General features: G+C 32.4%; 1 protein-coding gene across 1 annotated transcript in view; it reads left to right on the top strand.

Annotated features, from left to right (window-relative positions):
• Positions 1–3,683, top strand: part of ed (hemicentin protein echinoid) — a 209,790-nt gene extending 206,107 nt beyond the window's left edge. The window contains exons 9-10 of the mRNA XM_088224342.1: positions 27–389; positions 787–3,683. Coding sequence (XP_088080468.1) covers positions 27–389; positions 787–959 — 536 coding nt within the window. The 3' untranslated portion in view covers positions 960–3,683. The remainder of the gene's footprint in view (positions 1–26; positions 390–786) is intronic.
• Positions 3,684–14,347: the final 10,664 nt, after the last annotated feature.

The raw sequence follows: 14,347 nt of genomic DNA, 5'->3' as shown, positions 1-14,347 counted from the left end.
ATTAATGGTGTTTTGTTTTGTTACAGGGGTTAATATGGGTTACATGGAAAACAGCTACAGTAATTCTAACAATGGAGGAAGCGTCAACTCGCAGGACTCCCTTTGGCAGATGAAGATGGCTGCTGCTGCTAATAATGGTGCATCCCAACCTTTGGCACCGCATCCCATAATCGACCGCCAGAACTCCTACGGATATGACCCCATCACCCACGGTGGCTATGGAGCCATCGACGACTATGCACCGTACCCTCATATGACCCACAACAACCAACCCAACATGGCTGACGAATACAACATGAGAGGCAGCCAAAACCCCTCGCGACAAGAATACTGCACAGATCCCTATGCATCAGTTCACAAGCCCAAGAAAAGGATGGACCAACATATAGGTAAGCGTACTATTTCACATTTAAAACCTTTCATTTTATGTTTAAAATAAGGACTTTTAGTATTGTGTGCAGTTATTTCTAGTTTATTCACAATCATCGCTTTACATTGAGCAACAAAATTGTATTTTGAGTTGGTGATGAATTATTTTCCACTTTCAAATGTTTCCTTTTACTTAATGTTACCTCCTCCCCGAGTACCTACATTGTTTAAAAACCAATACCGGAAAAAAATATCTCTTTTCTCCCCTTTTATTATCTGCAGTGATGGAACTCATCAAATTAAGATCTTTAATCCGATATTCTTACGTACATTGAATTATCACAATTGATATTTTAATTTTTCTATTATTGAACAATTTTTATTGATATTAAATTGACGCATGTTTGCTGGTTTCAGAATCACCTTACCATGATGTAAGTGGGCTGCCGGACCCCTACATGGACCAGATGGAGACAGAAGAACAGAAGCCACCACAACACTTATCGCTGAGCTACGATGAGAGCCTAGAGAGTGGGTATTCGACACCCAACTCTCGCACTCGCAGAGTCATCAGAGAAATCATCGTTTGAACCCGGCTTTAATTACCCACAAGGACTAAAGTGCGCCATGGGCTGAAAGCAAGTGTAAAGTGCAAAGTAATAAGTATCTCAATTAAATTACAAACCACTGCCATATGAATTAAGCTTGATGTTGTAAGAAGTTGTATTCTTTTTCAGAATTGTTTCTCTGAAAAAAAATAATTGAGTGGCTCTTGTAATATTTGAATACAGTTTATAAGTGGACAGATAATGTGAACAGGATGATAAAAAGACTGCCATAGAATTTAAACTGCCTTTTAAATAATTAAAGAATAGTGCAAAATCTCAAATAGACTTTGAAAGACAAATTTACTTAAAATATGCCATATATAATAATACGATATGTGAGTTAATTGAAAGTGAAGATCAAAAAGTGTGAATAGTATAATTGTGATAAGTTAATCAGGACATTCGATGCTAAAGCACAAATATTTACAGAATTCTACTTAAAGATATTTATTTAAAACAAAGCATAAAGGTATTGATTTGATCACAATGACTGAAACTGAGCACCATTGTTCTGGTGCTTGAATGATAAATAATGTATTGTAACACACAAATTCGAAAGCAAATAATTCTATGGAATCGGATAATTTATTTATTTTACTAATATTACTGTTATCATTGTGAAATGAATGAATGTATAAAGCTATGAAAAATAAGAGGGTTTCGAGAATTAGATAATTTTATGCATAGCTGATGAGATAACTAACATATTATATCCCATTAGTTATGTATATGAAATATTCTAGAACTTGCTTTTCGATTTCAAGCTTTTTTACACCAAATCCTCTTCAGTGTTCAAATTTGATTGTCTTGCAAAATTACAGTTTGTGAACATGTTAATTTATATATTTTAATATTGTATCATTAATTCATACTGTACCTTGCTAAACATACATAAATAGATTTTTAGTTATTGGCTTTGTTGAATGTGATTGTTTGCTCCGCAATCTCTGTCATATGGACTGTGTTTTGTAAAATATTCTTATGTTATAAGCACTTGTTTTGTATGCATTTGTATGATAAAATTTTACATAAACAAAGCAAAAGTAAATATTCGAATCCTGAATATTTTAAATTGGCTTGTAATGTGCCAAACAGGTTTAAAACAATATTTCGTGTGATACAGGTTCGTCAAAACCTTATCTGTTAAATTCAAAGTTACTTAATTTTGTGTACAATCATTGTAAATACATACAAAACACTAACACAACATTTATTTATAAATCGCTTTGAGTATGTATCAGACAACCGTCGCAAAAACTTGAAATGATTTTGATAATAATTTATTGATCTCTTTTTTAAAACAATGAAACAGTATTATTTTTAGTAAACTTTTGCACATTTTAAATTGAAATCAATTTTAATTATACACATTTGATTCTGGCCACATGGAAATAATTATAATATTAATAATTTAGAATCTTGTGATAGTAATGCATGAGGCAATTTTTCTCATTTGATATTTACATAAAGAATAAATAGATGTTGTGAAATACTTGTTTTGAATTTTGTTACTTATAAGAAAATATACTTAATTAAAAATAACGATCTTATTTTAAGGAATCTCACGCAATGAGTATCAATGGTTTTGTGTACATAAAAGCTTATCTTTAAAATACTTTATAATCAATAAGGGTCCTCGATGCTTCTATATCAGCATTACACTAATCAAAGTGTAATGCTCTTATAAAACCATGATAAATTACGTCCATTTGATATTATGTTGTCATATTTAATTTCTTTTTAAAAAAATTTCCCCACCTTTTAAATATATTATGAAAATATTAAATATATTATATTCGCAATGTGATATTAATATGTGAATTTTCAGTATCTTCAAATTTCTCTCGGTAAATCGAGGCGTATGCCTCTGTAGAAGTTTTTAGCAAACTGTTTATTTTAATGGATGTATAGTTGTCAGAAATATTTGTTTCATCTTTCATAAAACATACATATCACAAATATTATATGATAGAGTACATTCACGTGTTAAGAGAGGTGTTGTGCAGATTTTATTGTAAAAATGTTTGCTCTGGTGCAATATTTTTTGATTATTTTCAAAATGGGCGATATTCTGGATAGATAGTGTATTAAGTAGTTATCTGTTTTTTGTTCTCTCAGCTGGTTTAAATTTTGTCAGTAGTTACACTTAAGTTCAGACTGATTCCTTCCACTCTCACACCTATTGTTATTCTATTCATGTAAATACACATAGCTAAAAAATAATAGGATCTTTAAAATTCTTGTGTTATTATGAGATTGGTTTTTTCTTCGCAATTAATTGTGACAGATCTCGCACAAACTAAAGAATTGGTTTAAATCAATGTTGGTAGCTATGTATTATACCACAAATTAAAGAAATTATCGTGTCTATGGTATTGAGTAATTGTATAAATCTCGTCTTAATATTAGTCATAAGAATTGTACATAATATTATATGAGACTTGCTTTTAATTTTTGTCTAATGGTAAATAATTACATGACAAGTTTAGTTAAGTTAAGCAAGCCATATTTTGTATTAAGTTCGAATTATCAGGTTTAATTTTTATATTTTTATTATTTCTTTTTGTATGCGCGAGTTTGGTAAAATATATATTGTTTCAGAAGCGTGGGAGCGTATTCCTCGATTTAAATCATCTGTAAATATAATTATTTTCATGAAAATTTATGTGTACAGAATAATTGGCAAAATTAAATGATTTTATAATATAATTGTGTTTGATCTACCCATTCCTTAAATATTACATTTCATTCTTATCATAATTGTAAGGGCATTTTGCTTTAATTTTGCATGGATTCAGTTCAACATGAAATTATCGATTTAAAAGGCTTTTACTCACCGTGATATTTCATGGTTTCCCTGGACTTCTTTCCAAAATGTAACACTTACCATTGACAGCCTTGGATTTAAGGCGCTAGCACCCGTCACTTACTCAAAAGGGACAGAAATATACATGTTTGTAAATTAATAGGAGAATATTATTCCCCCATCCCTTTTAACGGTCTGGTTGTTTGTGCCAACCATAACCTATGGTCGGCCAGGCACTGACCATTGACATAAAGCGTAATCACTTTAGGACAGAAAAATATTTGCAACTTTATCTTTACCTTTGTATGCATATTATACAGTAAGTCTTGAAGATGCCTACTTAGGCGAAAGCGCTCGTTGGTCAAAATAATAAAAAAGTGAAACTAAACCAAGAAGTTTCATTGATGATTTTATTTATAATTTTATCAAAATCATCATAGCAAGTTAAGTATATAATACAAAGAAATTAAAACGAAACAATAATAAACATTAACATATGTAGTATGAAATATCTGAGGTAAAACAAAAACTTAAATCTAAATTTCACTTTCCATGTATCTCCTCAAGTAGTAATTTTTTTTATTCATATTACATTTTAAAAATATAATCTATAGTACTCTGGTAGCCTGTTGTGCTCACTACAAGCAAGGTACAGCAGAGACCATACCTTGTCATGTATGATCCAGGTACGTAAACATTTTGACTCTGTCGCATATTATAATGGTGGACGTCATGATTGAAGGTATTGCCAATATAAGTGAGAGAGTTTTTATTTACGATCTGAAGCATCGTTTTTTCGATCTCATAAATACGGTATGACCAAAAATAGGAAAATGTCGGTGAGTTTTTCAATGTCTTTGATATGAGTTTCCATTGGTATTCCTGATATATTTCTTAGATATCTATTTTGTATAACTTGTGGGTCATTAACTTCCTGGTTTGACATCCCTAAAGGAGTCAAACAGGGATGTGTAATGTCACCGTGGTTATTCAACATATACATGGATAAATGAATGAGAGAATTGAAAAGTATGGATGTGGGAGCGAAAATGAGTAATCTTACTGTCAGTTGCCTTCTGTACGCCGATGACGCAGTCCTCCTAGCTGACAGCGAAGAGGAACTGCAATCCTTGGTTACAAAGGTTTACGAAGTGTGCAAGGAGAGTGATTTGCTAATGAATGTGCAAAAGTCGAACGTCATGGTCTTTGAAAGAAATGTAACTATGACTGAATGTAAGATTGTAGTAAATGGAGATAGTTTGAAACAGGTCGAAGAATTTGTATATCTGGGTAGTATGTTTACTAGAGATGGAAATATGGACAAGGATATTGAAAGGAGGGTTAGTGCCGGTAACAGAGTTAATGGTGCCTTAAAGTCTGTCGTAGCAAATAAGTGTTTATCGCAAGAGGCTAAATTAGCAGTTCATAATGGAGTTCTGGTACCAACCCTAATGTATGGAAGCGAAGCATGGAGTTGGAAAAAAAGGGACGAAAGTAGACTGAATGCTGTTGAAATGCGATCCCTCAGGCGAATGTGTGGAAAAACAATGTATGATAGGTGCCCTAATGTCGAAATTAGAGCAGAATGCAAGGCTGAGTTAAGCATTATCGACAAAATTAAGAAAGGTCTTTTGCGATGGTTCGGTCATGTGGAGCGAATGAATGATGAAAGAACGGCTAAAAAGATTTATGATGCGAATGTGTCTGGTTGTAGAAGTCGAGGAAGGCCGAGAAAGACATGGCATGATCAAGTACAACAAATTCTTGAAAGTGGTCATGTGAAAAGTCGGAATAATCGACGTGCGTGCATGAGAAGATGTATGAATGTGAAGGAAGCAAAGGAAGTGTGCCAGGACAGAGTGGTGTGGCGTTCTATCCTCTCTGCCTACCCCTCTGGGGAAATGGCGTGATGGTTAGTTAGTTAGTTAGTTAGTTAGTTAGTGTATTTCTGATACACACTTTTTTGTGGCAAAATGGATGCACGACAAGTATACTAAATAAGATTGTATCATTGAATATTACACTGCACGGCGTAGTGAGATCAGAAGAACTCCCCTTAACCTATGCATTATACCAGTGATCAAAGAGATTTTAGATTTAACATAATCAAACTGGTTCATCCATGAGAGCCGTGAATCTATGGAGATTCCCAAATATTCTGTCACGTCAGTCTTTTCAAGGTAATCATTTCTATGTGCGATATTGAGATTAATACCTCATTTTTAACCAAGTATATTGTAGTTAGATTTGTTAATGTTGAGACTAAGCTTTGTTTATGCAAAGCCAAATTGTAACATGGTGAACATCTTGTTGCATTTTTTACTTATCTTAATACTTTAGTTTAACTCAATAACCCGCTGAGCCTCTATCTAGAGGGTGGGATAGAGGCGATATGGATGAAGGTAATGAAAAATACACCACAACACCCAGACCGGCTAAAAAAATATTTCTTGCAGTTGGCGGGAATCGAACCCGCGACGCCAATTTCACAGTTAGCCGTCTAACCAACTGCGCCAAAATAACTTAACTTAATAACTTCGGCGCAAGGCTTGCGTATATCAGCAGCGGAGTTTGCGTGTCCGGTGTGGCAAAAATCTGCTCACAGGTGGACATAGCAGTCAACGAAATGGCACGAATAGTAACAGGATGCCTTAAGCCAACACCGACTAATAAAATATACCCAATCATCGGAATCGCTTCACCACACGTTTGAAGGACAGCCGCAGAAGCAGAGAGATAAAAAAAAACACGATCCTGGACAACCCCTACTCACCAACCAACGGCCTCGCGCCTGAGATCTAGATACAATTTTATCAAAGCCACTTCCCCTATCGCAGCAACGGAGAGAGGAACTGTGGTAAAAGGATCTTGGAGCGAGACCGTGGATGGATTCACATGAGGGTATCCAGGGAGATGAACATCTACCCTACTCCCCATGGATCACTTTCAACAGACTAAGGGTGGGTGTTAAACGATGTAAAAAAAATCTCCAAAGTTGGGGGTACCTCTCTGGTGATAATATATTGTGTGATTGCGGCGAAACCCAGGACAACAGCATCTACTGATGTGCCTGCTCATGGGAAAAGGCTGTACTTCTGGGGACCTATTTATGGCTAGGCGATATGCGTCGCTGCATATTAGAGTGGCAGGATTATGATCCAATCGGACACGTTAAGTAAGTACTTAATAAGTTAAGTAAAAAAAAAATACGTAAATTATTAAACTTCACCAAACTTATCGTAACCTAACCTGGCGGCTTTTGGTTAAGCCGTTTCCAAAGGATTAGCTTTCAACCAGCCAACACGTTAAACATTGAGTTATCTCGATTTATACAACGAACGACCAAGCCATTCAATTAAATGCCAGCATTTTAACAGCCTAGCTGCTCAGTTGAGTGGCTGATTGAACTATTTGGCGGTGGCAAATTATCAAAAATGTATGTTTTTTTTCAATTTTTTAAAAAACTTTTGGAAAAAAAATTAGCTTTGATGCTTTGTATTTCGGTAATTATATGGTTTAGAAAAATATGTTTTATGAATACATTGTAGGAAATTTTGTATTGCCCAAACAATTACTTGTTTTTTTTTTGTATAAACGCACGAGTGAAGAGTTGAGCTAAAATCTTTAAAAGTGTCACAATAAAATATATTTGCTCATTAGTTTCAGAACATGACTGTTCCTTTGTCAAGGCTTAAAAAAAATATTTGAAATACAGCATAAGATACTTGAAATACAGCATATTTATGCTAACATGCATTCTATATTTTATGTCCTGGCTACAAATTTAAAAAAATGTTTCTTCTTCTTTCTTTCTTCGTCTTCCCGACGTTGGCGATCACTCTAGAGTAGGCATTCCGGTCCTTTTGTTATACTTTTTTTGTCGATTAACAAAATTTCTAACCCACATCACGGTTATCACTGTTATATCTATTAACTTTAAAAACGTCCAAGTGGTTTGACTCTTTTCTGCAAGTCTTTTTTTATTTTTTATTTCTTTAATTGGCAAAAAAGTAAAGCAGTTGGAGTTTGGACGTTTTCAGCACATAAGTATATCGTATTATGCTATTGAAATCGGCATTAAACTAATGAGTTTAATGCTGATTTCATGTTTAGCAGTTTTAGGGTTGGACGCTTTCTGCATAGCTACGTCTGATCTGCATTTATGTTTTTGAACTTATAAGTCACTAACCTCAAATTCATTGTTTAAGTAATAGTAAAACTAAATGTTAAGTACAAGTAATGTAAATAAAGATATTTTATTTTTTTTGTTTTACATATTATTTTATTAAAGTAATATTGCTTTTTCTTCTCAGAAAATTTAGTGTTGTAATTTGAAACTCATGTTTCATTATCAACCGTTGTTTTATTTGAAATATATGCGATTTCCATTTCACTGAACCCATATCGAAAGCGTCTCACTTTCTTAGAAGAGGGTTTAGAAACCAGAGATGAAGAACATCCAAGAGAAGGTAATATAGAAGTCTAGGCATCTACAGGGCTTCTGAGCTGTCATTGGCTGGTTGAAGTGGCCACTTTACACACTATGTAACATTCACCATCTATATTCCTTCAATTCTTTCATCTGTTAATGTTTGTGAAGTTAAAGAGCTGAAACCTTTATTTATGCGGGATATAATAGTTTTATTTTCTAGAGACGTTTAAGGCAAGGTAACTTATCTAACATTGTAAGATAACAAAGTATAGATATAGATGTAGTATATAGATGTAGTATATATATATATTATAAATAAAATGAAAAATGAAAAGTCGCTCAACCAGCCTTGCCCTATCCTACACAGTTTAACTTGAAGATGGCTTCTACAACTGTGGCCGAAACATCTGAACAAATCGAATCTACACGAGATCAGAGAAAAAAGATAACAGATAACAGAAGATAACAGAAGATAACAGAGACAGGAAAAAGTCTAAGCAATTGTTTAATACTGCTCAAATTCATATTTATTTATATTTATATTATAAATAAACCATATTTTAAGTTAAACCACTCCCTTGCCGTATTTATGAGTTGAAATGAATAATAAAATAAAATGAGAAGTTTTGTTGTACCGCTGAGTATTCAACAATTCAACAAATAAAAATCACAACATTATTTACATTTCCCATTTCCTTTGAAATGAATCAAGAAAGTTTTCATTATTTTTTGGCGTTATTCAGTCTTGGGTGTATTTAACATATTCATAATTCTACTTTGTCCTTCATTTAAAATTCAAATTTTCACATCGAGCGACAAAAAGTATTCCGGCAGTGTCAAAGTTGGCTTAATATTATTCATCTGAGAATTCCTTTAAAAAGTTCCCGGCACTTACCTTGTACACTTTACAGCAGGCATGAGCAACCTTTTTTACTCAGAAGCCGAATCGCCATTCTTACCATGCGTCGCGTGCCGGAATAATGAAATAATTATAACAAAGTATATCATGTATGGTACTCAGTGAATGCACTCCCTCCACGTACCCAAAAAACCGTTTTAAAGTCTTTCTATCGATTTTGCTAACAATCGTTAATGATGTTGATAAGATGTTTGAATGTGGAAGAAGCTAGGAATGTATGCCAGGATAGGCGTGTGTGGCGGTCCATCCTCTCAGCTAACCCCTACAGGGAAATGGCGTGATGGTAGTAGTAGTAGTATAAAAATATAGGAAGCAGTTACGTTCTCAACGAAAATAGTAACGAATTCTGAATTAGACTATTATGTTTTCCAATAATTATTACTAAATATACTTTTAATGTTATAAATATTTATGCTGTGAGTAACTAGATAAACTTAAACGACTTCAGAATACATGCATATGGTACATTTTTGGTCTTAGGAAATATGACCACATTTCAGATTATCGTAGGCAACTGAAATTGCTCAAAATTAGACAGCGGAGAGACTATCACTCCCTCTCACTTCTGTTCAATATACTTCATAGTCCTAACGTTCCTCTATACCTGCGTGAAAAATTTCAACGCTTATCAGTTCATGGTTTAACTCTTCGTTCTAATTCTCAAGGCACACTCTTAATACCCATCCACAATTCCTCTTTCTTCTCTAACTCATATTGTGTACATGCGGCTCGATTGTGGAATCATCTACCACCCACCATCAAAGATGTTACTACATTATCTCTGTTTAAATCATTTCTGAAGAAATGTTTTCTTTCTCTTTTTTTATCTCTTTTCCTTTCCTCTTTCCTCTTTTTTCCCTTTTCCCATTGAGTAATAGTTTTGATTTAAGGTAATTTATAAACAAATACGTTTATTTCTATTTTTATGTATCTAGCTTTTTAATCTTTTTTTTCTATTGAATATGTTTTGTAACTTGAATTATAAAAATAAAACGAATGAATTGAAATATAAAAATTGAATTGAAGTTGAAAAAATTGAAAAAAAAAAATAAAAATTATTGGTTGGTTGGAAGAAATTGCCATTTGGCTTCCGCCAGTGTACAAATGACATTTTGTACAAAAAGTTAAATAAATAAAAATATATATAAAAAATATAAAACCCCACATTTCCGCTGGCCGGATTTAGCCCGCGGGTCAGTGGTTGCCAACATGTGCTTTACAGTGTTCAGTATCTGTGACGTAACTACACATTTAGTCAACTTATGTAAATAACTTCAGCACTTTGCATTTTCCGGAATGAAAGTAACACCTGTATATAATAGCCATAAATGTCCCTGAGGGTTGAATGCAATTGGATACATTACTCGAATAAAAAAACAATAATTGACCAATGAAGGAGTTAAGAAATGTCTGATATCGTATTTTATAATGCTTGATTGAACATAATAAATAATAACTATAGATACAAACCATACTACAACTTATGAAACCGAACTACCGAGTAAGTGCTTGAGGAAAAAAATAGGTATACGTACTGTGTAAGGTGGTTCGATTTTTTTTTTGTTTTTTTATTCACGATATAAAATATTTTATATAAAAAGGTAATTTAAGAGCTTCTCACTAGGAAAACCTGTTCTTAGGATACGCAGATATTTATTTATTATTTAAAAAATATGCTGTCAAGCATATTGCAAAATTTTGTAATGTCCCTAGAAAATGAAATAATTACTTTATTTATTATGAAAAAAAGTAAAACAAAAACAATAAAAATGATGAAAACTTAAATTTCGTTCCCACGAGATACAGATAATTTACCATGATGTCGTATTACAGCGTTCTCTAATATTTTTATCATAATTTTATTAATATTTTTACGTGGATAAATCTATATAACCTCATAGATTTTTCTCTGGATATATTTTGTGTAGGTAGGTGACACCCAAGTTACATGTATAGCACAAGGGATGTTTCTTATATCACTTTATAACATAGGAGTTTTTCTGAGTAAAACGTAAGTATTTCAGCATTTTGTCTTGTAATTTAGTACAAGCATGAAAACTAAATGAAATTGTATACCCGAACCTACTCATATGATATTGAATATCACATAGGTTACAAGATGCTATTGTTTTCCGTTTATCGGAAGAAATCAATTTAGAATAAAAAATATCTAAACAAAATATGAAAGTAAACATTACAGCTATTATTATTTTGTACCAATTTTAAAAACATCTGTACCGAAATAGACTCATTGTATTACTACAACTAATTTATTAATACCTTTGTTGACTTACTAACCAGATAAGACATAATATGTGGAGAACCGTGTAAATAGATTCACCTTACCGTATTAAAAATAAATTTATGTAAAATTAATTTCTCCAAACTGACAATGTGAGTTGACAAAGGATTATGCAGCCAACAATTTATTATAGATGTACTCGGACCAGAGAAAATCAACATGTAATAACACTGACCACCCTGGTATTAAGACTTTCTTCTAGTCGGCAATCAGCTCACGCAATCAAGGAACTTTGTGATCCGGAACACTGCAGGCACACAAATTTCGTCTGGAGGCGGCGGGTGATTATGAACGGCGATGGATGATGAAATGTTTGCGGCGTTGTGCGAGTTTATGCGAAGTTATAATAACTTTCACGGCGAAAATAGTGAAATACTGATGTCAATTAAAAAAAGCATGCGTAACATTCAGTCGAAAAAATGAGGAGAGAGCGCGCGTAGCCAAACCGAAAATGTCCCGTCAGGCGTAGCAACCTCACAAAACCAAAATTAGCCAGTTTCTACTTACATATGATTATTCTGGCTAAAATACATTGAAACTTATTATCGGCTCAACCAATATGACTTAACTTATAATATGCTTATATAAAACTAACGACTTTTTAAAAATTATAAATAAATAACTAAAAATATAAATTAAAAAATAAAATAATATTGCATCGTATATTTTGTGTCCATGTTGATGAAATTACATTTTTTAAATTTTTTAAATGTATTTTTAGTGTTCTTCTTTCTTCATTAAATAACTATTTTCAAAAATCTCTCTTTATTCTCACAAAATTACATTTAATTATTTTTTATTTAATATTTCTGGTTAATAGTGATTGATATAAATTAATCAATGTAAATCTATTATTTATTTATTCTGTTTGCATTTTATGTAAAAATTATCGTAATTTTTCCAAAATAAATAAAATAAAACCGGAACCAATTTTTAAGTTTCATTCTTCATTGATTGCTGAGAACTGCTCCACGTTTATCCATGACGTTTTTTAATACTATTAATTATTACTATCAAAAAAAATTAAACAATATTTTTTTTTTTGTAGAAAACGTTATTTATTATTTAAGGGGATGAAAAAAGCTTTCCGTATTATCAAAATCACCCACTACTAAAATATATGCCTTCAACTTTATAGCTATTTTTGTACCGAGATTAGCAAAAAGTGATCCAAAGTTTCACGGTTCTTTGCTCTTTATTCTCCGAGTACTAAAATTCATAATATAATTTCGAGTTAACATGATGAAAGGGCGTCTACTCCTCTTGATATAGAACTTAAAAACAATTTGTAAAATAAACAAGTTGCCGCCCCTTCACTTTTAATTGAACGACTTTTTCTTTTCGCCCCACGCCGTTAAAACACAATGCATTTTTCATTCAATTTCACCGTTAGATTATCCTTTAAAATCCTTGACAAACAAAATGAAAGAACAAACTCGTGAAAGGAATACGGAAGTATTTCAATCGTCGACGTCACGCCCGGATGTTGTGCGTCACTTCGATTATAATAAAATTCCTAGATGGTACTTACTTATAAAATCATTTTATTTGAATTTTGTATCAGATTTTTTATTTGGTCAATAAACATTTTAAAATTTAATCAACAATACGAGTATATTGATTATGTCCAAATATTCGTAGACAAGGCTAGAATTTTACACCCTAGAGAGTCCGTGTATTTAAAGGGGTTTTCCGGAGCAGGATTCTCCTACTATTTTGACAAGTCTCTTTATATATTTTCTGTCTTTTTATAATATGTACGCATTAAATTTTAGTTTGTAATGTATGTATTATTTAAAATAAATTAATTGAATAAAATTGCGTTGAAATTGATTAAAATTTATCGCAACATTGAGGGAAATCATTTTTGAGAAATCTAGGAATTTACGGGGTTTATAATCTGTCATTGGCTAGTTTAAGTGGCCACTTTAACATTCATTATTGCCTGTATATTTAAGCATCCTTATGCGGATTTTCCCTTCTTAAAAATGCTTTGCCTCTCTTTTAGCCGTAAATGTATAATTTGGTAACTCTTCGGAGAGTGGGATAAAGCCCTGTCTACAAACATTTGGGCTACTCAAAATATTGTTGATTAAACTAACCGGTATAAGAAGAAGTACTAAAAATGAAAAATTCTTTCAGTCGTTGCCTAGTAGGTTAAATAATTCAGACAGATAAATCTCACCCGCATCAATGAAGGTTTCTGTTCCAACTTTGTTTTGTTCTTTTACAACTTATGGATGACTTTTTTTACATAAATATAATGTTCTCTCACTGGGGGGGTGTCCCGTGCCAAGGGAGACATTTTATGTAATTTTGAAGTAAGCCTTATTCAATATAATTTAATCATGATCTTAAATACATATAAAACATAATAAAAACACATGAAACTTACAGACAAAAACACTAAAAATAAAATTATTTTTCTGCCTATTTGGCCCGATCCACTAATCAATCTGTGCGCATCCCACCTCCATTATCTATTTCTTAATAGTCTTAAAAATGTCTTCATTTTGCGTCGCATAATTCGTCAGGTCGAAGAGTTGAGAAAATGTGAATGTGCGAGCATAGGTAGAATGGTGAATGATAAAAATTATATATTGTGGCCACTAAAACTAGCCAATGACATTTCATAAGTCCTGTAAATGCCTAAGCTTCCATATTCCCTTCTTAAAAATGTTTTTACTCTGTATTAATTTATATATTATGTAATTTACTGTCCACGTCTATAGATCTGCTGGTTCATAAATAATGATATTTCATATAGTTATATTTAGATAGCGAATAGCATATTTTTGTGCTTGATTTTAAATGAGATATTCATTATGATTAGTATCACCGAAGTTAATAACAACGATTTTGTTTATGGTTTTTGAAATTATTCATGTGTGTTTTTAACATTGCTATTGTA

Source organism: Micrasema longulum, unplaced genomic scaffold, assembly GCF_059751315.1.
Source record: "Micrasema longulum isolate JH-2025_06_02 unplaced genomic scaffold, ASM5975131v1 h1tg000279l, whole genome shotgun sequence".
NCBI classification, from domain to species: Eukaryota; Metazoa; Arthropoda; class Insecta; order Trichoptera; family Brachycentridae; genus Micrasema; species Micrasema longulum.
Note: the sequence above shows the minus strand (reverse complement) of the source record. Positions and strands in the feature narration are given on the sequence as shown.